The sequence below is a fragment of the Eretmochelys imbricata genome, chromosome 17 (genome assembly GCF_965152235.1).
Source record: "Eretmochelys imbricata isolate rEreImb1 chromosome 17, rEreImb1.hap1, whole genome shotgun sequence".
NCBI lineage: Eukaryota > Metazoa > Chordata > Testudines > Cheloniidae > Eretmochelys > Eretmochelys imbricata.
In genome coordinates this window covers 16,046,471-16,074,162 of record NC_135588.1, presented here as the reverse complement: position 1 = coordinate 16,074,162, position 27,692 = coordinate 16,046,471, and the positions used below count along the sequence as shown (strand labels likewise).

General features: G+C 44.8%; 1 protein-coding gene and 1 long non-coding RNA gene across 6 annotated transcripts in view; one reads left to right on the top strand and one right to left on the bottom strand.

The window, feature by feature from the left end:
* Positions 1-189: 189 nt before the first annotated feature.
* Positions 190-27,692, top strand: RCC1L (RCC1 like). 3 transcript variants are annotated; one of them, XM_077836944.1, is made up of 12 exons: positions 195-693; positions 751-1,103; positions 5,462-5,591; positions 13,321-13,449; positions 14,370-14,436; positions 14,950-15,001; positions 16,812-16,896; positions 19,822-20,003; positions 23,342-23,426; positions 24,033-24,206; positions 25,683-25,768; positions 27,140-27,692. In XM_077836944.1, exons 1-12 carry the CDS (start codon positions 327-329, stop codon positions 27,215-27,217), a joined length of 1,788 nt encoding a protein of 595 aa, XP_077693070.1. In that variant the 5' UTR covers positions 195-326; the 3' UTR covers positions 27,218-27,692. The 3 variants fall into 3 exon arrangements, with proteins under 3 accessions (XP_077693069.1, XP_077693070.1, XP_077693071.1); XM_077836943.1 differs by having other exon boundaries at positions 190-1,103; XM_077836945.1 differs by lacking the exons at positions 195-693; positions 751-1,103 and adding an exon at positions 1,419-1,542.
* LOC144276687 (uncharacterized) overlaps positions 11,120-27,692 on the bottom strand; it is a 42,459-nt gene continuing 25,886 nt past the window's right edge. For 2 of the 3 annotated variants that reach the window (XR_013348302.1, XR_013348303.1), the window contains 2 exons: positions 22,042-22,134; positions 11,120-11,727 (listed from right to left, as the gene is read on the bottom strand). This is a non-coding gene — a long non-coding RNA (uncharacterized LOC144276687). Of the gene's footprint in view, positions 11,728-22,041; positions 22,135-27,576; positions 27,644-27,692 lie in introns of all 3 variants that reach the window. The other variant, XR_013348304.1, reaches the window with a different exon arrangement.

The window sequence follows — 27,692 nt, the reverse complement described above, 5'->3', positions numbered from 1 at the left end:
TTTAGGGCCTCGCCAAATTATGGGCCTGGCCCCTTTAAATCGCAGACATCGCGAGATTTGGCAGGTCTCGACCGGGGCTGCTGGAGCGCTCGTGCCTCGGCTGTCATGGCCGCCTCACGTTCTGCCCACGTGACCCACGCGCTGCCCCGCATCCCGGCGCTGAAGTCGCGCGGCGAGTCCGTCCTCCCGGGTTCGGGGGCGGGCCCCGGGAGGTCAAAGGGGAAGGGTCGCCAAGGTGGCGTCTCCCGCGCGGCTCGTGCTGCCGGGGTAGAGCGGCGGTTGGCGTTGCCGGCCCGGCGGGGGGCGTATCGGGCTCTGCTGGGCCAATGGCCCCGGCTCCGCTGCTCCTCGCTGGGGGCCGGGGCTGGCAGAGGCTCCTGGGGCCCCAGGGGGAGCTGCTGGTGCAGGGACTTCAGGGGTCTCAGAGGGGGCTGTTGGGGCCCCTGGTAGCCCAGAGGGGGCTGCAGGTGCTGGGGTCCCAGAGGCAGTTATTGGGGTCCCAGGTAGCCCAGAGGGGGCTGCGGGTGCTGGGGTCCCAGAGGTGGTTATTGGGGTCCCAGGTAGGTCAGAGGGGACTGCAGATGTTGGGTTCCCAGGTAGGTCAGAGGGGGCTGCAGGTGCTGGGGTCCCAGAGGCGGTTATTGGGGTCCCAGGTAGGTCAGAGGGGGCTGCAGGCGTTGGGTTCCCAGGTAGGTCAGAGGGGGCTGCAGGTGCTGGGGTCCCAGAGGTGGTTATTGGGGTCCCAGGTAGCCCAGAGGGGGCTGCAGGTGTTGGGGTCCCAGGTAGGTCAGAGGAGGCTGCAGGTGCTGAGGCCCCACAGGGGGTTATTGGGGCCCCAGAGGGAACTGCCGCTGCAAGGTCTGTCCAGAGGCTTTGGCAAGGTAGCCAGGACCAGGAGCAGCAGAGAAGTGAGAGAAACTGAGGACTCTGCCCCAGTTTTTCAGTATGTGGGGGAGAGGGCCAAGCGGAAGGAGAGGGTGTTTGTCTGGGGTTTCTGTTATGCTGGGGCCCTGGGGATCCCCAGCTTCGTTATGCCTGATGCAGGCTGGAAAAAGCGCCGGAGGATCCAGCCCACACCCTACCGCCTAGAAACAGCTGAGAAGGTGGGTGAAAACAGCTGGGAGACCCATTAAGTATTATTGGAAGGACACTTGGGAGTGGAGATGCATCCAAGTCAACTCTTCAGATCCTGACTTTCCCCGTGATCACAGGTGTTTTGGCTTGGATGTTTGGTTCAGCTCATTATAGTGAGAGGAACCAGCTGCAAAATTAGCACCTGAACTTTCCTAAGCTTTGGTCTAATCATTTTGTTTAGGCCTGTCTCTGATGTTTTTCAGGGGGATTCATTTCAAAGAAGTATTTTCTTCTGGTGATGAGGATTTTTTTTCTGTGTTTTAACGAGACGTAATCTCCAAGTTCAAATGACTGTCAGTGTGAGCTCAGTGTAACAGGACTCTAAGCCTGTTTGAATGAAAGAGAACAAGGTCTGAGATTTTAAATGTCATGTCGAAAAATGCAGAGCAACATACTCATTCTAAGAAGGTGATTTAAAAAAACTTCCTTCTATCCACTGATTTTAGCATTTATCTCAATGAATCAGACTTGGCAGGTGTCTGTCCAAAAATATAAAGCTTTTGGGAGTTAATTTATCAACATTACCTTAATTCCATTGTTGTCAATGTAGCTGAGTCAATGTGCCTAAGGAGAGTTTGTGTCGTCATAACAATCATTGTTTATTATTTGCACTGTGGTAGTACTTAGAGGCTCCCAACAGGAATGGGATTCCATTGTTCTCGGACCTGTGCAAACACACAGGAGCTTGTACGCTGTGGGGGGAGTGGGGTGGGCAACCTGAGTCTGAAAAGGAGCCAGAATTTACCAGCGTACATTGCCAAAGAGCCACAGTAATAGGTCAGCAGTCCCCCATCAGCTCCCCCCCGGTTTCCAGCGCCTCCTGCCTGCAGGCAGCCCCACTGATCAGCACCTTCTCTCCCCCCACCCCCCGCACCTCCGCTTTCAGGAGGCTCTGGGGAAAAGGGGGAAGGAGTGAGGGCATGGGGTGGGAATGGGTGGAGTGGGGGGCAGGGCCTGTGGCAGAGCCAGAGGTTGAGCAGTGAGCACCCCCCAGCACATTGGAAAGTTGGTGTCTGCATTAACCTCTGAAGAGAAGCATGTGGCTCCGGAGCCACACATTGGTCACCCCTGCTCTAGAGAGCTCAAGCATGGTATATAGCGGGGTGGGCAAACTTTGGCCCGAGGGCCACATTGGGGTGCAAAACTGTATGGAAGGCTGGGTAGGGAAGGCTGTGCCCCCCAAAAAATCTGGTCCCCGCCCCCTCTCACTTCCTACTCCCTGACTGCCCCCCTCAGAACCTCCAACCCATCCAACCCCCCCGCTTCTTGTCCCCTGACCTCCCCTTCCCAGGACCCCCGCCCCTAACCGCCACCTCCCAGGACCCCAGCTGCTATCCAACCCACCCGCCCCCTGACAGGACCCCAGGACCAAACCCCCCTGTACCCAAACTTTCCCCCCGACCCCTATCCACACCCCCGCCCCCCGATGGGACCCTGGGACCCAACCCCCCAGCTCCCTATCTGCGGACTGCCCGACGTCTATCCACACCCCTGCCCTCTGACAGGCCCCCCAGGACTCCCACACCTATCCAACCCCCTCTGTTCCGCATCCCCTGACTGCCCTCCCAGAACCTTCACCCCATCCAACTGCCCCCTGCTTCCTGTCCCCTGACCTCCCGCCCCCCGGTTCCCTGCCCCTTATCCAACTCCCCACCCCCTTACCATGCTGTTCAGAGCTTTAGGACTGGCAGCCGCACCACCCGGCCAGAGCCAGACATGCTGCCTGTGCGGCAGCATGCTATGGGGGAGGGGAGACAGCAGGGGAGGGCCTGGGGGGCAAGCCTCCCCAGCCAGGAGCTCAAGGGCTGGGCAGGACGGTCCCGCGGGCCATAGTTTGCCCACCTCTTGTATGTACTATATTGCCAGAACCATAACCGAGATGGGGAAAATGACAATGTTAGAGAGCTTGCGATTTCCTTTAACTCCCCACAGAAGAAAAGTATCCCCAAAGTCGGTTGCTCTTTTGTACCTTTGCACTTTGAACAAATTAGAAACCCATCTTAAAGAAGTAGTTTAAATTCATTCGTCTCCTTTAGCCTAATTCTTGGTGGCTTGCACTCTGCCTGAGGAGGGCTGAAATTTATGTAAATTGTTTGAGAGTCTTTATTTTTATTTTTTTTTAAAAACCCAACAACTTACTAGTTAAGAAAACAAAATCTTGTTCATTTTTGTTGTTCAAGTTGTGCTGAAGTGGAAAAGTTTTGGTGTTCTGTGTCCTGCTTCTCATTCTTTTATTTCGCAAAACGACTGCCAGGGTGGATTTTATTTAAATCAAATTGATTTAAATCATGATTTAAATCACTAGTCAGGAAGACTCGATTTAATCATGGTTTTCTACATAAAAGTGCATTCTTGTTGGTTGTTATAACCTTAATACATATTCTTCACAACTCAGAGATAGATGTAGGTTTAATTTTTAAAAGGTACACATTATACATTTTTAAACAGTGGTTTATTTTGAAAACTTTTCAGATTAGTTTTACAGCTATATTCAAAAATGAATGATTGTTTGGTTATTTTATTTACCAAAGGTAAACTGGGAGGTGAACTATCTCCAATTCAACAGGTTAATCATTAATATTTGGAGGATTTTCTAGCCATGCTGTATTAGGAGGAGAACATCACCAGACAGACATTTAAATGGTTTTATTTAACTAGAACAACAACGTTAAGTATTCTGGATTTTTTTCTTCAACAGCAAACATACAATATTTTAACAAAACAAGCATACGTCCCTCACTTCTCACATTTGTCTCTAGACTTCTTCTCCTTGACAAGATCTATTCCACCCCCAACAATCTTCTATTCATTGAACTTTTTGAAACTTTGCACTTTATAAGAGAGAGGTAAGGGATTGACTCTGTGTACACAAACTTGCAGAGGGACAATAGAGCTGAGGTCTGTTATTTTTCACCTCTGTATATTATTTATTTATTTAAAAACATTTTTTGCTGTTAACAAGCACGTTACCTCTGGAGACACAAATCCACAGTTTGAGAACTGCAAAACTAAGCATCTCGAATGGTATCTTCTAGACTGCCATTCTGTAGATAGAAAGATTAACCTAAATAATTTATACAGAAGCCCGTGGAACCCCATAAGATTGGGTCTCTAATCCATGAACTATTGGAACTCATTTACAGAACTTTTCTTAAACGTTACATGAATATATTGTCTCATACTATAGAATTAGAATGTATAATCCCTATTCCATGATGATATCTTTGAGCTATAATGTATCTTAATTAAAACTATCTTTAGATAGGTTTTTTCCTCAAAAAGCATTTTATAAAAAAAAATCCGATTTAAAAAAAAATCCAATTTTTTTGATTATTTCTTTTTAAAAAATCATTGATTTTTATCCACCCTGAAGACCGCACAATTTTTGCATGACTGACGTGTTCCAGGGCGGATTGCAGGGGTTGCTGCATTTGTGAATTTAGGTGTGTTGATAGAGCTCTGTAGTCTCATCGAGATGAACAGCTTTTTGGTTTTAAATCTCTCCAGGGCTGCCCAGAGTCTGGGACTAGTCATTATTTCCTGGAGTGCTAAACTTGCACCTGAGTGCTGTGTCCATGCGTGCTATTACTGAAAGCATAAAAAAAAAAAAAAAAACAGTTTAGAATTAATTTCCATCCTGGATTTTATTCAGAAGAGAAGCAAGAAGAATCGGGTCAGCAGTGCATAGTCTCTCTTTAGTCGGGACTACTTTGGGGTTGTCTCGTATATCCACAGACGTGATAGGTTTTGCTGAGTTGTTATACGTACTGCTTAGGTCATGTCTAGACTACAGTTGCCACAGTGGTGGAGCTGTGGTGGTGCAGCTGTGCCACAGTAGAACTCTAGTGTAGACACTTCCCATGTTGACAGAAGGGTTTTTTCCCCATCAGTGTAGTTAATCCACCTCTCCAAGAGGTGGTAGCTAAGATGACGGAAGAATTCTTCCGATCTACTCTTGGGGTTAGGTCACCCTAACTACAGTGATCAGGGTGTGAAATTTTTCACAGCCCAGTGCGACATAGCTAGGTTGATCTAATTTTTAAGTTTAGATCAGGCTGTGTCTTTAAAAACAAACCAAGTTTTTGGACTAGTTGCTAAAAAGAACAAGTGTTTAGAAGCTTGTCTAGCAGCTGTTTGAGCTTTATTCTTAAACCACAACAGCATAAGGACTATTGATAACCCTCTTGTACGGGTTGTACCAAGAAGACTCCTTTGCCATGAATTGGGGGCAGTAATGTAAATAAACATGATTCTGAGTTTATAAAATCAAATAAGCTTCAATTTTCCAAAACAGATTTATAACTCAATGTTTTGCTTTTTCTTAAAGATATCCTCTGCAGCATGTGGCTATGGCTTCACGCTAATATCCTCGAAAACCACTGACATTACCAAAGTTTGGGGCATGGGGCTGAACAAGGATTCTCAGCTTGGCTTTCAGAGAAGCAGGAAGGATCAAAGTAAGCATCTCAGCTCTTGTAAGGATTTGAGGGATCATAAATAAGCTATTGGAAAACATTGCAGATGTTTCTAGAAGTCTAAATCCCAAGGGTGTTGGGTGACCTTTAAGACAAACTGTCCTAGGCATTTCCTGGGGGTGGAGAGCCAGTGGGGTTGGGTTGCAGTGATGGTGGCTGAGAGGGTTTTTGAGAATTCTGTCTTGTAAAGAATTTAATTTTGTCCGTGGAGTGGTTTTATAAATGTATGTAGTGTACCAGCCCAGACCCATTTTGGGCGTTAAGGGGTAACCCATTAGCTAGGAAAATGTCTTTGCTAGCACATGTTAGGCATGTATCTGGTGGTCATTGCCATCGCCCGGGTGGATATAGATGCTGGAAGTGGTGCAGTTTTTCTGTATCATGTAATGTTTTAACGTTATTAGGCATCCAATCCGAACAAATCATAAAATCACAAAAAGGGCCTTAACTCATGGAAACATAGTTAAATTTTTACCAAAATTGGCAGACAGCTTCTAAATACAATTGAGAATGCATCTATATACTCAAAATAGTACTGCTTTGGAAGGTTTGGGAAATATTTAGCCCCAGATGGTATATTGTGTGCATGTTTCCCAGATTTTTTTTTGCCTTTCGTTAAAGCAGAAGTCTAGTCATACGACAGTATGAGCTTGTTGTTATTTGTAGAATGGTCTGATTTGACAAAAGCTTTTCCTTTCTGCTGTTTTTCTGGAATTATGCAGACAAGATCCCCCCAATTATAAAACACAATTTTGATGTTATTTGCCTTGCCAGAGATGTAAGTCTAACGCACACATGGTGTACAACTGTAATTATCTTCTTACTAGCACTGAATACAATGACAATACATGTGAACTTCTTATATAACAGTAATGACTCTTAATAGAAGGGCTGTAGAATGTCTTGTATGAATATATTGTGTGAGTAACAAAGTATAACCATGTACTCCTATGTAACCCATACATCTTAACTGCTAGCAACTGAATGTCTAATGTAGTACCCCTTCATGCTATATTTACTCACAAAAATAGTCTCAGTAATTTGCAGATAGTTGGAACATGTTTACTCCCTCTCAGAATCTGTGTCCAGTGTGTTCAGTACTCTGTTGCTACACTAGTTACTGTCACAGTTGCATGCATTGGAGCACACCAAATCTTCCCTGCAGCCTTTGTGCCTCTTTGTTGCACAGGTGCTCTCACAGCCATAGGCACCGACTTCTACTGGCACCAGTGGGTGCTCAACCCCCCTCTGCCCCGGCCCCGCCCCAACTCCACCCCTGCCACTTCCCCAAAGTCCCCGCCCCAACTCTGCCCCCTTCCTGCTCCTATTGGACTCCTTCTCCAAATCCCCGCCCTGGCCCCGCCTCTTCCCCGCCTCTTCTCCTGTGTGTGCCATGTTCCAGCTTCTCCCCCTCCATCCTGGAGCTGCTACAGCTGTTTGGACAATAATTTTTCCCCGTGGGTGCTCCAGCCCTGGAGCACCCACGGATTCGGCGCCTATGCTCACAGCTACACTGCCCAAAGATGAGGATGGCTTCTGGTGCAAGTGGCAGCACCATCATTTAAGGAACAAGATGTCCTGGGCTAGTTATCACCCGTCCATTATTGATGAGACACAGGAAGATTCTGAGCCTCACTGATAATTTGCACATTTCATGTGCTGCCTGAAGGAGGCCATTGTTGGGGGGAGTTTCTCACTTGTTTTGTTCTTCTTAGCAAACAACTCATAGCACGCATTATGCAGAGAGGCTTGCTTCTTACCACCGTAAAATAACAATATCAGTGAGACGCAGGCTGCTGACTCTTAAAAAGCTGCAGTTGGATTGGTCTGCAGTTACCTACTTTCAAATCTTGCTGGTGGTACTGAGTAAAGGCTACTTGATTCAGCTGCTGCTTAGTTCTTCCTTAATGCTCTGGTTACGTCAGGTCTGTCCATGCCTTGAATTCCTAATGTATAAATCATCAGCAGGCAGAGATGCGGTTTCCTCCTAGACTGTTGTATCCTCTTTGAGGAGTGATCAGGCCTGAGTGTTTCTGCCCAGTGCAGGTAATGGGAGCAGGCAGATAAATGACAGCATGCAGGTAGGTTACTGAAACACTGCAGCTGATATTTCATGCTTGTTCTTGGGATGGAAAGAAATCACTTTTTCAGAAAGCTAGGGGAAAATGAGCAGTGTGCACAATGAATATATCTTACTAGTCTTCTCCTGAGCTGACCAACCCATAGCTCCAACCTCAATAGTCCAAACATTAGTAGATTGTCACTTTGGTTTTACAAAGTGGTGCTCCTGTGAGCAAGACCGGGAATGCCAAACGGTGCCAGAGCCACACACAGGCTGCAGGCTGCTGTTTAAGGGTAAACTTTCAAAGTGTGCTAAAGTTCACAGAGTCAGCTTAGCTTGGAAATTTGTATGCTAGTAGAAGGCCTTGGGTACCATTTGTGGTGCAAATTTGGGGTCATGGTTAAGGGGCTCCTGAGATCCAGCTCCCTTTCTCTCCTGGCAAATGAGCTGTCTTTAATTGTAAAGTGCTCTAACATGCAAATGCAGAGCCAGATTGGCTTGACAACTTCTCTGCCAGATGAAGACCCAGAGTAGCATCTGGGCTACAATTGTGGGGTCCCTTGGTGACTAGAGCTCCCCTTCCCCCTGATCTGTTTTTACAATGGGTCAAACTACCCTGAGAACTCCAGCAGTTGGAGCTGCAGATAGTGCTGATGCCTCAGGCATGCAGTGCTGAGCTGGGGAGTGTGCTCAGTTCTTGCTACAGGCATGCAAAGTGGAATTCAGGGGAGCTAAGAATGGGTACACTCACTCCACACTATGGGCACACCTAGCTAGATCCATAAAGGGACTTGGTGCCTAAATCCCAAGTTTAGGCACCACCACAATTCACAAAACCCATGCACAGCTGCTGCCCAACCCTGTAGGTGCCTAAGTTTTTGCTCTAAAAATTCCCTAGCCACCTACGTTTCTGCCTCTGTGCATGCGAACATAAGAACGGCCATACTGGGTCAGACCAAAGGCCCATCTAGCTCAGTATCCTGATTTCTGACAGTGGCCAATGCCAGGTGACCCAGGGGGAATGAACAGAACAGGGAATCATCAAGTGATTCATCCCCGGTCGCTCATTCCCAGCTTCTGGCAAACAGAGGCTAGGGACAACATCTCTGCCCATCCTGACTAATAGCCATTGATGGACCTATCCTCCCTGACCTTATCTAGTTCTTTTTTGAACCCCATTATAGTCTTGGCCTTCACAACATCCTCTGGCAAAGAGTTCCATAGGTTGACTGTGCATTGTGTGAGGAAATACTTCCTTTTGTTTTTTTAACCTGCTGCCTGTTAATTTCATTGGGTGACCCCTAGTTCTTGTGTGATGTGAAGGGGTAAATAACACTTCCCTATTCATTGTCTCCACACCAGTCATGATTTTATAGACCTCCGTCCTATCTCCTCTTAGCCATCTCTTTTCCACTCTGAACAGTCCCCGTCTTTTTAATCCCTCTTCATACGGAAGTCGTTCCATCCCCCGCAGCATTTTGGTTGCCCTTCTCTGAACCTTTTCCAATTTTAATATTTTTTCTGAGATGGGGCGACTACATGTGCACATAGTATTCCAGATGTGGGCGTACCATGGATTTATATAGACGCAACATGATATTTTCTGTCGCCTTATCTATCCCTTTCTTTATGGTTCCCAACATTCTGTTCTTTTTTTGACTGCTGCACATCGAGTGGATGTTTTCAAAGAACTGTCTGCAGTGACACCAAGATCTCTTTCCTGAATGGTAACAGCTCATTTAGATCCCCCCATTTTATATGTATAGTTAGGATTATGTTTTCCAATGTGCATTGATCAAGACTGCATTTCATCTGTGATTTTGTTGCCCAGTCTCACAGTTTTGTGAGATCTCTTTGCAGTCTGTTTTGGACTCAACTATCTTGAGTAATTTTGTATCATTTGCAAATTTTGCTACCTCACAGTTTACTCCTTTTCCCAGATCATTTATGAATATGCTGAACAGTACTGGTCCCAGTACAGATCCCTAGGAGATGCCGCTATTTACCTCTTTCATTCTGAGAGCTGACCATTTCCTCCTATTCTTTGTTTCCTGTCTTTTAGCCAGTTACTGATCTATGAGAGGACCTTCCCTCTTATCCTCATGCCTAAACCCCAGCATGTTTCTCCAACCATTGTGCTGCCTATCTTCCCTTGGGGGCTCAACTGGGTAGGCGCCTAATGCCACACAAGGCGGTTGGGGAGGCCAGGGCCTCCCTTACAATGTTTAGCTTAATGGTTAGGGTACTCATCTGGGATCTGGCAGAGCTGGGTCAGGTTCCTCTCATGGCCTCAGGAGGAGCTGGGATTTGAACAGCAATCTGTCACTTCTTCTTAAATGAGTGTCCTCAGCGGGGGGCACCACTCTCCCTCCTGACTTTTACCCACTGGTTAGGGCACTCACCTGGGGTGGGGGTGAGTCTGCTTTGATTCCCCACTCTGCCCACTGAAAAGGGATGTGAATAGGGATCTGCTATCTCGCAAGTACGTGCCGTGAGTGCTGATCTAAGGGATCTTGTGATGTGGGTTGCTCTTCTTCTCTTGTTGATGCTGGACCACTTTAATGAAATAATTACATAGCAGTTGGGCCACCGATAGCTAGTCTCATGAATGCTCTATAGCCCAGTGGTTTGGGGTGTTGCTCAGGATGTGGGAGATGGGGTTCAATTCCCCCTCTGCCTGCCTGGTGGGATGTAAGCAGCCATCACCTAAGTGCTGGGCTAGGTGGGGTCCTGGTGTGGGGCTCCCTCAGGCTTTCCTCTTGAAGCCGTTCCACTTCAATTAGCTATTAATTGGGCCAAAGAAAGTAAATGCTGAGCTATCTGATCACTTTGGTTGCTCTTCTCTGGGCTTGTCTACACAACAGAACTGGTATAGCTTTGCTGACAGAGCCCCCTAGTGGAGGCCGAATTTTTTTTTTGCTGGCCTAGGTATGTCATCTCTCCGAACAATATCTGCTAAACTGTAAGTAGCACTATTTTGGTGGCAGGTGTGTCTACACCACAGGTTTTGCCAGCAAAGTTACACTGACCAAGGCATGTGATTTTTTTCACACTTCTAGCTGACGTAATTGTCATGCTGCCTGTCGTGGCTCAAGAGGGGGGCACCAACCTCAGGGCAGATTTTTAGGAACCAGGACACAAACCCCAGATTGGCTGTGACTTATATACTTAGATTTCACCAATCAATTGTCAAGTGTAAACTCCTCAGGCTCTATAACAGCCTTAACTTGGAGTCACAGTCAGTCTCATTGGTACTCTGATCTGTCTTGCCACCCACGGGAGCATGTCTCTGATACACATGGTTCCTTACACCAAGAATCACAGAAATATTCAGGTTACTCCCAGCCCAAAGGACCAGTCATTTACTCCAGGTCACCTGCACCTTAGATCTCACACCAATGACAACACTTGTAACCAATCCCATAAAAACTATAAGATTTATTAGATAGGAAAAGGAAAAGAGTTATTTGTAAAGTTAAAGCAGATGAAGATACACACACACACAAATGAGGAACAGTCATATGTTTCAAAAAAACAACGAGGAGTCCGGTGGCACCTTACAGACTAACAAATTTATTTGGGCATAAGCTTTCGTGGGTACAAAGCCCACTTCAGATGCATGGAGTGAAAACGAAGCTTATGCCCAAATAAATCTGTTAGTCTGTAAGGTGCTACCGGATTCCTCGTTGTTTTTGTGGATACAGACTAACACGGCTACCCCTCTGATACTAGTCATATGTTTCAAAAGGTAATAGATGCTTCTACAATAAGCAAGCTCTATATGTCCTTTAGAGCTAACCATCTCGGGCTCTCTTATCCCTAATCCTCCCCCACCACCACACCCACACCCCACCACCAGAGTTGAAGCAGCATAGAGATGCCTAGTTCCATTTGTTTGGTGTTTTCATCCCCTCCTGCCATACGCTCTGAGCTGCAAACTCGGCTGATGGGAGGAATCCACTTGCATGATTCATCTTCATGGGAGGAGAACAGAACAGTAGTCTCTTGTCTTCTTTAACATCCCACAATAGTCTGTCTGGTGTCGATGGACCTTTCCTGTTGGGAAAGACGTAACATCTTGTGTTGCAGATCAGCTCTTCATACTAATTAATGTTTCTCTCCTGTCTGGTGACTTACACAGAGTCACAAAGGCTAACAATACAACTGCTCAAATATTACCTTACTGTATGGGATACAGATGCTGTAAATTATATTAATGCATGCAGCAACTAGTATTTATGAAATGGTTGTGAAATACATTCTTACAGGTATTGGAATGAGTTTAACAATATTAGCACACAGGTGAGCCAGCCTCGTTCCAGCTATGTTTGTGTCAGTGTTCAACTGAAACCTGGGGATTTTGGCATGAGCTAGCACCTGCTCTGCCAGGTGTCATGACGTTCACTAGGGGTTGTGCTTTTCTTTTTTCCCTTTACACACTTCTGGCTGACCTCGCTTTGTAGTGTAGTTTAAATCTCAGAACTCCCTCCAGCCTGTCAATATCTTTCTGGTATTGAGGGGCAGATGTAGCGGCATTAGCGAGCGATAGAATGGCTGTTATTTCCCGGTGAAACCTGCCTCCGTGTAGGCAGTCTCCTGGATTGCATTTCCTGTTGTTTGCATTGCAAACTCCCTCCAGTCACTAAGATCCAGATTGTTGATACCTACAAAGAGGGTACCTTGCCGCACAAGAGATCCTAGGCAATCAGTGGGATGTCTTGTGGCGTAAAGTACTTCTACTCACTGTGTGTAAAGAGATCGCCGTCTGATCTTAAGGGAGCCATTTTCCCTCTAGTATGAGTTCTTCCTTTGATACATTTGTAAAAGCTCATCTCCCTTTAACCTTTTGTCTAGCGCTAATTATATTTTGCTTTTTTGCTGCTCTTTTCTTTTCCCTGATGGCCTTAACTAATTGTATATTCTGTTGAGTTACCAACTCTTTGATTTCTAGTACAATATTTAAAAAAACACTTTAGATCTTTGATCCCTTGTGAAGCCACATTTGCTGCTGCTTGTTCCTGCATTCCTTTTTCCGAGAGGAATTTTAATCTGCTGTGCTTTAAGTATGGTGTCATGAGGTCCACTGAATGCATCAGATGAAGTGAGCTGTAGCTCACGAAAGCTTATGCTCAAATAAATTTGTTAGTCTCTAAGGTGCCACAAGTACTCCTTTTCTTTTTGTGAGGTTCCCTGTTCACCTTGCACACTGACTTTGAATGTTTCCTCCCATTGTGCCTGAGTCACAAAGCCCCCAGTTCAGCAAAGTAGTTAAGCACATGCTTAACTTCAAGCTCTTCAGTAATCCATCCAACATGCTTAACTGCTTTGCTGAAATGAAATTTTCAAATTCCCTGAATGTGGCTGCCTGAAATCTAATGCCACCAAACTTCTGCATTCTGTGAATTGCTCACTGGGCAGAATCCAGCACTTGCTGTTTCCAAGCCTTCCCTATTAGCAATTAGTATGAGATAGATCCAGGTCACCCCTGGACTCTGGTTAGGATCTTTGCTTTCTGGATCATAAATTGTCCTTTACCTAATACAGGAATCTGTTTGGCAATGTGTTCATAAATACGATCCATGAGCAAACACACACCAAGTTCACTTTGTAGAAGTTGGTAATTTCTGATTTGTCTGTTCTTTCTTAAAGCTAAAAGCTATGAATGTGTCTTGGAACCATCTCCCATTCCATTACCACTGGACACTCCCCAGGAGACTCGGATCTTGCAGGTGTCTTGCGGGAGAGCTCATTCCCTGATCCTGACGGACAAGGAAGGAGGTACAGTATCACTTATAGTGTGGCAAGGGACAACAGAGTCTGATTGCTCAAGTCAAGTCTTGTCTTTTCTTCTTTCCTTAAAAGCTGAATCCAAACCTGACTGTATAAATATGGCACATGGAAGTGTTTTTTCAACCCTTAAAGCAGGATTGTTCAGTGAAGGGAAAACTCTAAGCTTAAATCTTCTTCTCATTCTGCGTTCCATCTGGCCCAAGCTGTAGATGTTTTTGTTCTGCAAGTATTCTAAAATATGGTTTGTCTGTCTAGCCCTGGGGCTTGTTAAGTGTAGGGTATTTGTCTCTTTCAGGTGGATGTATTTTCTAATTCAGGTTTCGGACAGGTATGCCAATACCTTATGGCATTTTCTTTGTGAAACTTCTAAGTGCTACTTGGCTAGGTAGAATGTTGCATTCATAAAGGTAATTAATTAATAGGCTTATATAGAGAGGAACCTGTGTTGACTGGCTCTCAAATGCCCTGAGAATTCTTTAGCACACCAACTTCAGTGCAGTATTTAGCATCCCAGTGCAGCTATTGATCGCTGAGAGAATTGATCACTTGATTTAGTGCTTCTGTGGAAATGCCGATCTTATTTCTAAGTCTCCTAGGCAACAGCCGAAGGAGCTAGTCAATTATGGAGGAATGGCCACTAGCTTCCAGGTACTAGTATAGTGCATATGACATTACTGCTTAGATACTGTTGCCTGAAATGTCTTGAATCTCTCATATTTAGGTGAACCCTGGTGAGAAGGTTCAGGATCATCTTGTAGGTGCTTGAGAACTAAGCATTTTGGGTGTCATTTTGGGATTATGCAGGCCGTGTTGCAGTTAGGAGCCAACATCTATGAGAGAGAATAAATGCTTGATATTAACTTGAATAGCTAAATGGAAGTCAGATGCATGCAGTTGTTGTTTTTCAGTCTTCAGCATGGGCAACAATTCCTATGGGCAGTGCGGCCGAAAAGTTACTGAAGGTGAAATTTACAGGTGAGACTACCCCCCGAATTCATACCCTTTATTTTTGCGTAATAGAAGTTCTCATATAATTAATTACAGGTCTATTTTCTTTACTTTCATACTCCCTTCCCCAGTGAAGGTTTTTAGTACAGCTTTTCTCCATCCCTACTAATGTAGTGCCAGGTAATGTACTGTGAGAACGGGTAGACTAGTGCTAAATTAATTTGGAGGCAGTATAATCTAGTGGTTTGGGTATAATCCAGGGACTGGAATCAGGAGCTCCTGAGAGAAAAGTCCCATCTCTACCGAGTAGAACTCCTATTGCTTTAGATTAATCACTTAAACTAACCTATAGAAAGGGGAAATCATTTCTCTCCCTTCAGAAGATGGAAAGTGCTCTATAGTGTTAAGTGTTCTGAGTACATGTGAAGATTCCCTTCCCCAGATATTTTGCAAAGAGCGCAAGCCTCTGGAAGTTTCAGTTGCAAACCCTTGAAATCTTCCCTTTGTTTTACCTTTTCTCTTTCTCTGCTGGTGATGCAGTGAGAGCCATCTAATTCACCGACTGCGAAAGTTTGAAGGCAAGGTTGTGCAGGTAAGAGCCTTTTCTCAATCTAAAATCTGTCTGAGGATGGGGGTCGTTCAACTGATGTCTTCTAAAATGGGAAAGAGGCCCTACTGCTTGATTCTTTGGGGCTTGAACAATTGCCCCTTATCCTATACCACTTCCCAGCTAGTGTGATTGACTTTGCTGGGTCTGAATTCCTGGGAGGATCAGGAAACATGAGACCTTAGCTGATGGGCACCCTCTGCTGCTGAATTTCTTTGGCTGCATTTGAGTATTATCTGTTGAGAGGCCTATCCCTGACCATTTCTCAGTCATCTCGGCCTTCTCTTTTGCGTCTGCTACCTCTCCTTTTACCACCAATTTGCAGCAGTTGGGCACCGAGACCTTTTATTTGTGAAGTCCCCAGTGCTATCCAATGCCTTAACCATGAGACCATTCTCCCTGTAAATTGCCAGCTAGATTCACATACGGTCAGATTCTAGATGAGGATTTCTAGGATTGGATGAGGCCTAATTAGCACACACGATCGCCCTGCTGTTTCATGCAGCTGCAGTAACTGCATGCACAAAGTGGTCAGTTAAACTGCACAACTAGCCATTTGCGTGTTCATTTGCCTGGATTGCATGTACGCACTTGAGAAAATCTGGCCCATAAAATCCACCCAGTGATCTCCTAGAAAAGAAAGGTAACTAATCCAGGCCAGTGGGATGGGAGAGGCCCGCATTATATTCAGCCAGAGTTTTCCAAAATAAGTCCTTTAACGTTAAAAGCCTAAATCCTCATTTAGGCTCTTAAAAATCACTAGCCAGATTTTCAGGTGGGCTGAGCACCTAGCAGCTCCCTGTGATATTGGTGTCAGCTCTTAGGTGCTCGCTGTTCTTGAACATTTACCCAGTCATTTAGGAGAGACTTTAAGCCTTACCTTTGGAAATTTTGGCCCTAGTTCAGTGATACTCAGACCTCAGTGGTTCAGGAGCCAAATTAGCGATCAGCATTCCCCAAGAGAGCCACAGTCATGGGAATTCATTGTTTCATTTACTATAGTACTAGATATTCATATTTAAAACAGTATGACAGGGCAATAAAATATTTAGTTATATGTTCTCACAGCAAATAAGTTAATAACTTAGTGCAAGTTGATAACTTAATTGGTTAATAACATAGTAAAAGCCTCCTGATGGGTTAATAACTTTGACGGGTTAATAATTAATTCCCACCGTGTTTTCATGTCACGTGCCGCAAAGAGCGGCAGGGGACATGTTAAAGAGCCGCTTGCGCTTCCCAGTCTGAGTATCACTGGAATAGCTCACGCCAATCCCACGACAGGCGTGGGTATTGCGTAAAACATTATCAGTCCAAGAACAGATGTGGAGCGGCAGAGGGACATTCCGGGTTGCTGTAGTTCTTAAGTCAAAGAGTCAAATTGCAAGGTGTAGCTGACATCACGTGAACCAGGAAATAATCATTCTTGGAAGGGAGGTTGTGATGAGAGTTCTCTTCCATCGTTCATTGATGCCATTTTATGATGTTGGGCTATGGTTTGCTTGGGCCTCGTTGTTCACCATGTTGTTTGGAATTCCACTTCGGGAGCGCTCACTACAGACAAAGCCAAAATTCTACTGTGTTCACCAAGGCCTGTGCTGGGGTGGTTTTAACCTTCCCTCTTGTACATGTAGCTGTTCTGTTTGCTCTGGACAGAAGGCCCCAAAATTGGCAAGTTCTGGCTAAAGAGAACAGGCATGTTGAGTACAAGAGGTTCACATTCATAAGTCCGCACATGATGTCATGGTGCAGTAATTCTCAACATGATCTGACTTAGCTTTTCACTTGCATGTAGATTGTCTGTGGGCAGGATCACAGTCTGTTCAGGACGGAGAGAGGCGATGTTTACTCCTGTGGATGGGGAGCTGATGGACAAACAGGTAGGCCTTTCAGAAAAGTAGAAGCTGAGCTGAAGTTGCTGTGCAGAAAATCCAACAAGTGCTAGTAAAAGCTTGGAACAGTGTTTGCTCTGATCAACTGACTGGAAGACAGAATGCCAGATATTTAACAGTGGCAGCAAGTTGAGATAAGGTACATTGCAACTCACTTGTGTTAGAGGATGTTTTTGTCTTGCCAGCAAAACCTGTTTGAGAATATTTCAAGCCATTTATCTCCAGTGCATAGGTATGGGATTGCTGTATAGTGCTTGAAATAGTCATAGCGATCCCATCTCGATGTATTGGTGAGCCTTGACTTGAACCATGACATGCTTTTCTGTCCGCACATGCAAGATAAAAACATGTTCTGTATAGACAGTACTCTGCATGCTCATGTGAATGAGCCAAGCCTATTCCTTTTATTTCTTGGAGGATGGGAGCAATTAGAGAAGAAGTTTGAATGTCCCCTGGCCTTGCTGCGTTTTAGACCCTGTTTGACCTTGAAACTCCCCCCACACCCATGGTGACACGTGAGAAGTGGCAGTGGGGAAGGACTCTGGTTGGGGTGTGGCAGGTAGGTGTCCCCACCAGACCTTGATTGGAGTTGCTTACAGAGTCCTTCCTGTGTTTGGAACACAAGAGATTCTCCAAACAAACAAAAGCAAGGTCCGTTTCCCTCTCCTTCCCCTGAGAGAGGGAAAATCCACTCCTCTTTTTGGTCACCCCCACTTTGTACCTGGTCCATGCAGTCTCAGGGGCATCCAGGTCTGCGGCTGTCATCTTCTATGCTAATCTCCAGGCACAGCAAGGCTGACAGCTCGGTCTGGTCAGTGCTGGCTGAGCCCAGAAGAGTTCATTATCCACTTGAGTGAGTCTGTGCCCCCTCACAGGGAGGTCAGCGCCGATGTGGGGTTACCTATCCAGCTCTATATTGTCTTTACCTACTGCTGCTGTCCTTCTTCCAGACTCCTCCTCCCCTCCCCCCCCCCCCACATTTCCTGTTGCTCTTGACAACGGCCTTTACTGAGACCACCTTCCTGGCTGCTTTTGCTGTCCTAGGCAGGAAGCTTTGGCCAAGGTCCTTCTTCTTTCCCTCCTATTTGGCTGCATCATGTTGCCTATTGCGTCCTCTTACTGCTCTCCCCAGTTTGTGTCCCCCTACTCCCAGACTAGCTTTCCATCTGGCCCCAGGCAGCCTGTCACCATATCAACCATCCTCTTCACCTTGCCCCACCTATGCTTGTGAAATATGTTGTGACCCAGCTGTGTTTCTGAGGGCACAGGAAACCTAACTGGTTTTAGGGACCCTATCTTAGCATGGGTCTCAGCTGGGTTTGAAAGAGCATTCACTAACACATCTGTCTGCACAGGCAAGATAAACCCATGTTCTAATATGATGGGGGTCACAATATGTTTCACAGCCTTGATTAAACCTGGTTCTTTAGATAGTGTGGATTGTGTCTTAGCCGGTTCTGCAGAGCAGGACCGAATGTCTGCTAAGTAGAAGTTGTCAAGTTTTTTTGCATCTTTTCATAAGTACGCACACAGCATTAATCACAAGTGGTGTGTGAGCAGATTGTTCCACAGCAGGGGGAAAGGTTCCATAGGAGCCCTAGATATGCTGGCATGTGCATTAGCTCTGGAGCCTGCTGAGGTAAATGAAGACAGCGTGATGACCAGTCACGTCAAGTCCCAGGAGTTGTCATGCTGAGTCATTTTATTTTTGATCCGCTCCTGAATTGTACAGACCCATACTATCAAGAAGGCTTATTTACTTTTTTCTAGGCAATTGGTCTGTGTGATGTTGTGAGGAATGGGACTTCTGTGCAGTTAATATTGTTTCAATGTGCTCAACCCACAGGACAGCTGAACAGGTCTCTCTCCCACTCTGTAGTGGAGTTAATTGACTCTGGAGGGAAACCTGATTTTTTGGTGACAGCAATGAAGGCCCTTTAGGAGTGTAAAGTAGGGAGGGGAAGTGGTGAATGGGAGTATATATGCTTTACATAATCCATTGTATGTTAGCCTCACTGTTTTTAACAGCCACCTCCAAAATACAGGGTGGCACGCATCAGTCTGAATTGTGAGCAGAAAGATTCCTCTGCGTTACATCGGAGCTGATAGTCACCAGTCAGGGGGTAGGAATTGGTTGGCTTTATAGCAGATAGAAGAAGAACTGCTGCAACACAATTTGCTCGGGATAGTTGTGTTAGTTCCCAATGCATGTTTTGGGGTGATAGGCCTCGGCTTGGATCATTAGGTACTAAGGTAAGAAATCAACTTGTTTGCTCAACATGAAACAAGAGTGTGGGGCTGGTACAAGAATGATTCACAACCGCCCAGTCATAATAAAAATATCACTGGGGGGCTCACCACTGTTGTCTTGAGATGGGTAAAGCGTGGTGAGCCTTTTTTTAAATAGCCCTGTTGGCACCAAATCCTGGGAGATGTTGAGCATCAGCAACTCTTCCATAGATTAAGGCCAGAAGGGACTATTGTGATAATCTAAGTTTGGCCTCTTGCATAACACAGACCACAGGGCTTCCCTGAGTTAATTCCTGTTTAACCATCCTCTTAGATCAAGCATTTTAGTGTAGCGTTAGCCTGCTCTGAAGTGCTCTGCTATTTATCTCCTCTACAGAGACAGATAGGATACCAAACTGTTTGATCTTTGTAATATACATGGTGGGCTCTTGAGCTGTGCCACCAAGCTGCTAGAACACAGGAGGCATGCTAGGGATGTATCAGTCAGATCTTGTTTTAGCTTTGAGATAACACATCCCCAGAAGCAGGTGCACTTTTTTCTTGTTGCTTCAAAAGATCCAGTCTTTGAATGACTGGCACCATGAGGCGCATGGTATCTACCTTTTTTCTAATATGAACAAGTACAGCATTTCATTACAGCACATCTCTCTCTCCCCTTATCAGGTCTTGGCCATTACAATATCACCAGCGTGCCCACCAAACTGGGCGGAGATATTGCTGGAGTAAATATCGTTCAGGTTGCCACCTATGGGGACAGCTGTCTGGCTGTATCTGATGAAGGAGATCTCTTTGGATGGGGAAACTCTGAATACATGCAGCTGGCTTCCATCACAGAGACGACACAGGTTAGGTTAGGTCGGATGTTCCATCTGCAACTTGCCTGCCAACCTTTGGGCACTATGTAAATAACTGTTCTGTACATGAAGCTATAAAGTAAGCTGCTCCAGGTGCCTTTGATAACACAATCACTGTAAAGTGACACAACTAGCAGTGTATCTTCACCCACAATTACTAAGTCCTACTGTCTGGGAATAATCGTATTGATTGTATTCGTGTTTTGCCCTGAAAGCCCATGGTTTAGGGCTGTTTCAGGCCAAGCAAGGGAAGTATGTTCTAAAGTTGAGGGCCTGTGTCCTAGAGAAGGCCCTGCCAGCTTGCAAACCAAGGATGGTCTGACTGGAGTGCCTCTTCTGGCAGTAATCAGCCCCTCCAGTAGGCAGGTCACATGCCATTTAGGGCTTCACAGGAAAAAGAGCAACACCTTGAACTCCTCTCTGAAACCTAGTAGGCAGCCAAAGAAGATGAGAACTCTGGAATCATGTGCTCAGTGCAGGATCCCTCTCAGAGGAGATAGATGGCCACATTCTGCTCTAGCTTCAGTCTCTCAGTGGATTTAAGGTGTAGCTCCACTTGTACTAAGTCCCCAAAGATAACAGCAGTGAGAGCTCTGGGCTTGAAGCAAATGATCTTTAACTTGTCCTGATCATTGCTGCTTCCTGGTCTGGCTGGGAATCCAGCCACACCCCTCACATTGTGAACCGAATAACAAGTGGCAGATGGCCCCACTCAAAGGAGCCAATTTAATGTAGTTAAAATATTGTTTTTAAATACCTAAGTCTGTCAAATGAGTTGTGTCTCACTGGTCTTGAGTTTTCTGCAAAGCCCTGCTGTTGCTCTGTCCCAGAGGGAAAGTTGATTTAAAACTGCATCCAACTGGAAGGCTGTATGTTGGGAATTTCAACAGGAGTCGGGCACCTAATTCCCTCAGGCAATTCTGAAACTCCTAGCCATAAAGGGTAGAGAGACAGCCCAGGTAACTGCATTGCTTATAGTGGGCATGTTATACCTATAGGAGAACATATGAGGGCGTGGCTGTGTGGACCCAACTTCACTGGATATATTTTGGGGTGACTGAATAATCTCCCAGGGATTAGGGGGAGATTGATTTGGATCATTTTTGTGGAACACTTTGAAATCTGCAGATAGAGAAGTTCAAAGTGTTCAATTTACACTTTTTTTTCTGTTTTATACTTGAGTTAGTCTGATGTCAGGGCTGATGGTTTCCTAGATGAACCTATATAGCCTATAGCATGCACAGACTCCTGATTAATAATACTTAAGCATGTTAAAATATAGCTGCCAAAACCCATTAAATGTGTAAAATAAATTAAGCTATGTTTTTATATATAACAGTGAAGTCCTTTTCAACATCCCATCATTAATTTTAAGGCAGGAAATAATAGTGTCAGTCTAATTCAGTACAAAGTCATCTCTTAAAATAGCCACATCTGATAACATCATAGCTTAATTTTGACACTGGCTTGCTGAAATCCCCACAGAAGATGAATTGGCACTTATTGCCTGCCACAGAGTGGGGAATTCTCCTCTGTCAGATTATAAACAATCGCTGCAGGGTGCCAGAAGCTCACAAAGATTTTTCATTATACCATGACTCAGTGGACCATAAAGGCTCATGGTGAATGTTTTATAAATCTCTTTTAAGTGGGGTAGGCAATCTGTAGTGTGGACAGTTGTGCTGTTAATCTATAGTTTTTGAAAAATATTCCTTGTGCAAATAATGCAGTCCTTTAATTAATCTTTTTATTAAGGTTTGAGTCTACAGCAGAGACTGCAAAAAACAGACTAAGTCCAGACATGCAATTGCTTTTTAAAATTGAACTTGCTTCTCATGTACATGGGCTTTCTGCAGATGGCTTCTACAGAGACAAAGGTTTGCAGAAAGCTCAGCCTCAAAGTCATGGGTGTGGGGTGTATTTTGGCATCCAGTCAGGAAACTGACTTCTGAGGCAGTATACCCTAGTGCAGAGAGCACTAGACTAGGACTCAGGATACTTGGGTTCTGTTCCTGACTCTGCTACTCACCTGCTGGATGACTCGGGCAACGCATGTCCCTGCTTGCTGCCTCAGTTTCCCCATCTGTAAGATGGGGATGATGACACTGATCTTCTTTGAGACCTGGTGATAAAGAGTACTCTATTATATTGTGACCAAATACTTAGAACAGTTCAGTTTTTTAAAAGAATTCATCCATTTCAAATTTATTTGTAATCTGCTTTCAAATGCACAAGCAAAAAGTAATCTGACAAATTTAGCCGCATTCAAACTTATGGGATAAAAGGGGCAAGCTGCATCCATTCCTCCCTACTGGCTCGAACACAGCCTTCTACAAAAATCCCACAGGGTCATTTCACAAAAGTAAATTTCTTCTTAGAGCAAATGTTTATGGTAAATAGATTTGAAATGCTGACTCAAGGTTGAATGTGGCAATTAAGCAGATGTTTGCCTCGTTCATCAATATTCAGCTATATTTGAAGGAAAATTAAGAGCAGACCATCAAATTAATGCCATTTTAGTAAACTTTTAGTTTAGTTCCTTTTGCTAATCCTGATGTGTCCCCAGTTTAGGGCTAATTATCTAGTTTGGAAGGATGTTTTGAGATAATTAGTAGGTTAAATAGCATGGGGTCAGACTGTTCCAATATGAGGCTTCCTGGAGGGGATACTGAGAACGACTGGAAATGGGGTTAGATTGCTTGGTCACCAAAGATGTTGCCTTTGAGCCAAGTCTGAGTAATGACTGTTCTGGAAAAGGAAATGCTCAACTATCTGTAACATTCAGCATTCACACCCACTAAACTATAGGTTTTCCAGTGCCTTTTAAACTCTGTCACAAAAGGGCTACAGCCTATGGCCTTCTGGTCTCTCTTGTGATTGTTTGCAAACACCTGTTGAGCGGCTAGCTTCCTTGTCCTATCTAGTTCTTCAGCTCTGGGATGAATGGATTCCTTTAGGTGTGCACCCCTTAACATTCTTCAGTTTTGTAGTCCAAGGTGGATTTTTTCAGCTTTGCCACTTTCCCCAATCAGTTGTCTTCACCTTTGGCCTCATTCAGCTGAACACAGTTCATTTTCCTGCTGTGGGATCACATTCACTGTGACCTCAGTCCAGCAGATGGAGGAAGCATCCATAGTTTATGTAACCGCCTGAACAATCCTATAGATACAGGGGAGAAAGGTGACTCTTACAACAATAGACATTCTGTAGACATTGTTTACATTCTCTTTGTCCTAAGAGAAACTTCCAAAAACACCAGTGAATGTCCAGGTTCTCATCGCTGGCGTATGCATTCTCTGAGGTCAGAATTGTTTGTTTTTTCTCAATAGGTGAATGTTCCGAGGCACTTACCATTCAAGATTGGGAAGATAAAGGATGCTGCATGTGGAGGGACGGGCAATGCTGTTGTAAATGGTGAGTTCATTTTTGCTGTTGCAGGGCTCCCATTGGATTTAATAAGATGGGTGAGGAGACAGGCTGTTAGGAATGAAATACTTAGCCCTAGAAGTTGTTCCTGAAGGTCAGAGCTGAGGCATGTTGGCACAGGGAGCATGCACTGCTGTGTCGATATGATTTAATTCTCCCACGCTGTCCATCTGGCAGCTTTCACGAGTATTGAACTTGAAGAATTCTTTTTGAAGTCTCACACCAGAAAGAGAGCTGGCTAGTCACAAATCCAAGAGGGTAGGAATGCTGGGACATAAGTGTCTCTGTACCTTGGGCACTGTGGGCCTGTTCTCTCTCAGAGACCAACTGAAAACACTCAGTTTTAATAATGCAGAGGCAGAACTACATTTGGGAAACATGATCCAAGGAAAATTGGCTTTGACGGCAAAGTTAGAGAGAATTCAAATGCAGGAAGGAGCCAAATGGAAACACATTGTGTTTTTTTTTTTAAATAGTCAGAATGACTTGCCAAGCCCAAAGAAAATAGCCATTTGGATCTAATTAGATTTCTGAGGCTGTATTAATTTCATAAGAGTGAATGTACTCACAGAATTTGTTTTTATTGTAATGCAGAAGGAGGAAATGTCTTTGTCTGGGGATATGGAATTCTTGGGAAAGGACCAAACCTGATGGAAACAGCAACTCCAGAAATGATCCCACCCACCCTCTTTGGCTTGTCAGACTTCAGTCCAGACACCCGTGTTTCTCGCATTCGCTGCGGACTCAGCCAATTTGCTGCACTTAACAGTAAGTTTCCAGGCCATGGATCAGTGGGGAAAGTGTCTTTTCAATTTGTTCCCCTTTTAAAATCTTACTGAGATGTTTGTTTCTAAAACACTCTTTAAACGTGAAATGTGAACCTCAAAAATACCATGCTGAAACAATGCAATGGCTTGGATCATGTTTTCAGTCAGACCATGTCAATGACAGATGGCAGCCTCGCCTCTGTTGATGATAAATTCCTAATCTGGGTTCAGTAAAACAGATCTGTGCCCCTTCCTTTTGCTTTCTAAATTGCAACCAGCCCAGATATGCAAGTTGAACTAACTAACCTAGTGTCTGAAGCAGAAAAACCACGGCATTACAGTGCAAATACTGACTTGACAATCTTAGCGGCACTGTTAGGGCAGCTGTAACTATAATACATCAAGATTGTATGTGAAGAAAATAACTGGAGTCTGACAATGCCCAGCAGAGGGCAGCACCACGGAAAGCTGAAGTAGGTACTCTATCTCAAGAGTAAAAGCTTCCCTCAATGATAGGTAAAATAATGTTGGAATTGAGCTGTAGCCAAATGGGAAGGATTAGAGAACATTTACCCCATCTCCTTCAAGTGACTTTCCATAATGGTGGAGGCACATTGACCCAAGAAATGGAGAGCGTATGTCATTGTACCAAGGTGGATAAAGTGCTCGTCCATGCACACAGGCTGTACTGTTCTTACTGCCCACTATAGTCAGAGCAGTGTAGGGTGCTTTATACTGGTGTTTCCAGGCTCATACGGGAATAGCTATAAACCAGTAGAACTGTGTCCCTGCAGGGACGACTTCCTCTCTTTCAGTTAAAAAAAAAAATCTCACCCCCTGCTGAAACAGTTAGGCCTTGTCTACCCAGAGTTCTTTCATTGGTATAAATCATTTTTGAAATTGGGACTCAAGTAAAATGTTTAAGAGCACCTCCAGTGACTGAGAAGCCTAAGACTTCTCCAGATGTACTGAATGCAGTTTTGCCCTACCCTGATTGGAAGCCACCACTCTATCAGATGTGGAGTGGTGGCTTTCACTATCTTTGCTTATCTGGCTCACTGTGTGCTCTGACGCATGAAGTTAAACATCTTGAAAGTCACATCACTGCTCCTGCTTTGACTCTAAGAGCTGTGCACATAGATGGAGGATGTTGAACCTGAGTTTTGAAAATGAACACCTGGAGCTTCCACTGACTTCAGAACTTTCTGGTGGACTCTGTTCCTTTAAACAAAATCCTGCACTTTGGGTGGAGGAGAAAAGATTCAGACCAAAAACTTCTTGTTTGCTTCTGTTCCCTGAGCTCTTCTGTGAAGACAACATTGCTCTATCAAGTGTTCTCTTAACTAAACTTACAGGACCTACTGGTGATTGACTAGAAGGCCATACCTCCATAAGCAGCATAGCTGCAACCCCTTTCCTTGTACATAAAATTACTTAGTTCATAGGCAATCTGACCTGGGTTTTTTGCTTGTTGCAGACAGAGGAGAGCTGTTTGTGTGGGGCAAGAATATAAGGGGGTGCCTGGGGATTGGAAGAATGGAAGACCAGTATTTCCCATGGAGGGTAAGTACACAGCATTCAAGCACAAACATGCCCTGTATTTAGTGTATTGTATAACAAAGAGGAGTGAGGTCTCACCCACTCACTAGGCCTAGTTGTTGATTTTGGCACTGAAAGTAACATGAAAACTTCAAATGCAAGATGGTCTTATCGCTTCCTCCTTGGACTTCCTGACCAGAAGGGATGGAGTTGGGTCAGAGCTAGATGTTGTCTCCAGTATTGTTCTGGCATTTTATAATTAGCCTATACTTAACCAGGAGAACTGAGAGACTTGGGCTCTAGTTAAGTGTTCTGTATACCAAGTGTCAGAGCCCAAGCCCTGTCCAGCATCTGTTGTGTTCACTAAGATTATGTCAAACTTCATTTAAATTAAAGAAGAAAAATCCCCACACTTATGTTCATGGAGCATTGAGTTTGAAAGTGTCCGCACCTTTCAGACAAGATTTTCAAATATTTTGGGGGCCAAGCTATCACCCTCTCTGGCACAACTGTCTAACTTATTTGCCTGAATTCTCAACTTTCATGTCACAGGCACATTAAAGCAGGGGCAATTTCACACAGAAGTGTAGTTTATCAAAGTTATGAATGCTTCTTCCTCATTTATTTAGTTAAGATTTGCTAATTTAAACTTAGTGAATTAAAAGGCACAAATGCCAAGTGCATAAATTTTAACTATCCCATTTCTCCCTGGACATAGCTACTAGGAAAGTAGATGGCAGTGGTGTGTCCATTTAAAATGGTCAGGAATCTTAGGGTGCAATGCACCTTACTGTTCTTTTAAAAGAGCAGCAGCATGAGCTCCCATAGGGCACCATATATAGTGTAGAGGATCTGTTACCCTTCGTGGCTGGTTGCCTTTTCCACCACCTAGCAGCTATTTCAGTCCTCCATTGAGGACTACACATGTGAAATGCTAGTGTTCAGCTGTTCTTAAAGACCTCAGTGTAACTTAATGACTAACCTGTTCATGCTCCTAGTTCAAAAATCCACCCTTGTCCTTGAACTGAGACCAAATGTGAAGCATCTCCCAGGCTTTAACAAATCATCTTGCTGAGTCAGTGCTGCTTTCTGAACAAATGGGCTGGGGCTACAATCCCCTGCATTTCCTAACAGATCAGTACATGAGCATACACTGTGCTTTTCAGCATGTTGATGAATTCTGTAGGGTTGGCTGTTTCTGTGCTTTTTTTTTTTTTTTTTTTTGCCTGCAGTTGGAGCTGATGTTTCTTCAGTCTAATCTCCATTCCCTGGACTGAACCCCATCACCAAGGTGTTTCAAAGGCTTGCACTTTAAAAGGCGCTCAGCCTGGATGGTATGGGTGTGTGCACATAAGTGGCAGAAAGAGCCTGAAAGCAAATTTTTTTTCTTTTCAGGTGACAGTCCCAGGCGAGGTAGTTGATGTGGCTTGTGGAGTTGATCATATGGTAACTCTGGTTAAATCATTTATCTAGCAGCTGTGCTGTACCTCAGCTACACATTGGGAACGGATGGTAAAAGATGAACCCATGATGACTCTTTCAGGAAGGAGAACCCTTTGTGCTCGTGTTCAGTGGAAGGCTGTACGCACTTGGCGTGTGAAGAACCGCGGCTATGCTTGGAACTTTAACTGTTTCTCCAGAGCCTCCAGTGACTCTTTGGGAGGAAAGTAAGGCTCTCTCCCATAGGGATGTGCATATCAAACACTTTTAATTGGCTGCTGAAAAGATTCCAACTGTCCTGCTGCCAAACTCCCAGGCAGCAATACTCTGATGACCATTTTACTGTGTTCCTCCATAAGGAAATTGCAGGACGTAATGCTATGTGCACTTACTTGTACACATGGCAGTAGAACTTTAAACGCCACTGTGAGGGCGTGATGGTCTTCCCCAACCATGTTTCTGAAAGGGAAAGTTATAGTATGGGCTGAAATAAATATATGCTCATACA

Coding starts and splice junctions, on each gene's coding strand:
- RCC1L (XM_077836943.1), top strand. CDS start 327: ATGGCCCCGGCTCCGCTGCTCCTCGCTGGGGGCCGGGGCTGGCAGAGG. Junction 1,104..5,461: donor GCCTAGAAACAGCTGAGAAG/GTGGGTGAAAAC, acceptor TTTTTCTTAAAG/ATATCCTCTGCAGCATGTGG. Junction 25,769..27,139: donor ACCAGTATTTCCCATGGAGG/GTAAGTACACAG, acceptor TTTTCTTTTCAG/GTGACAGTCCCAGGCGAGGT.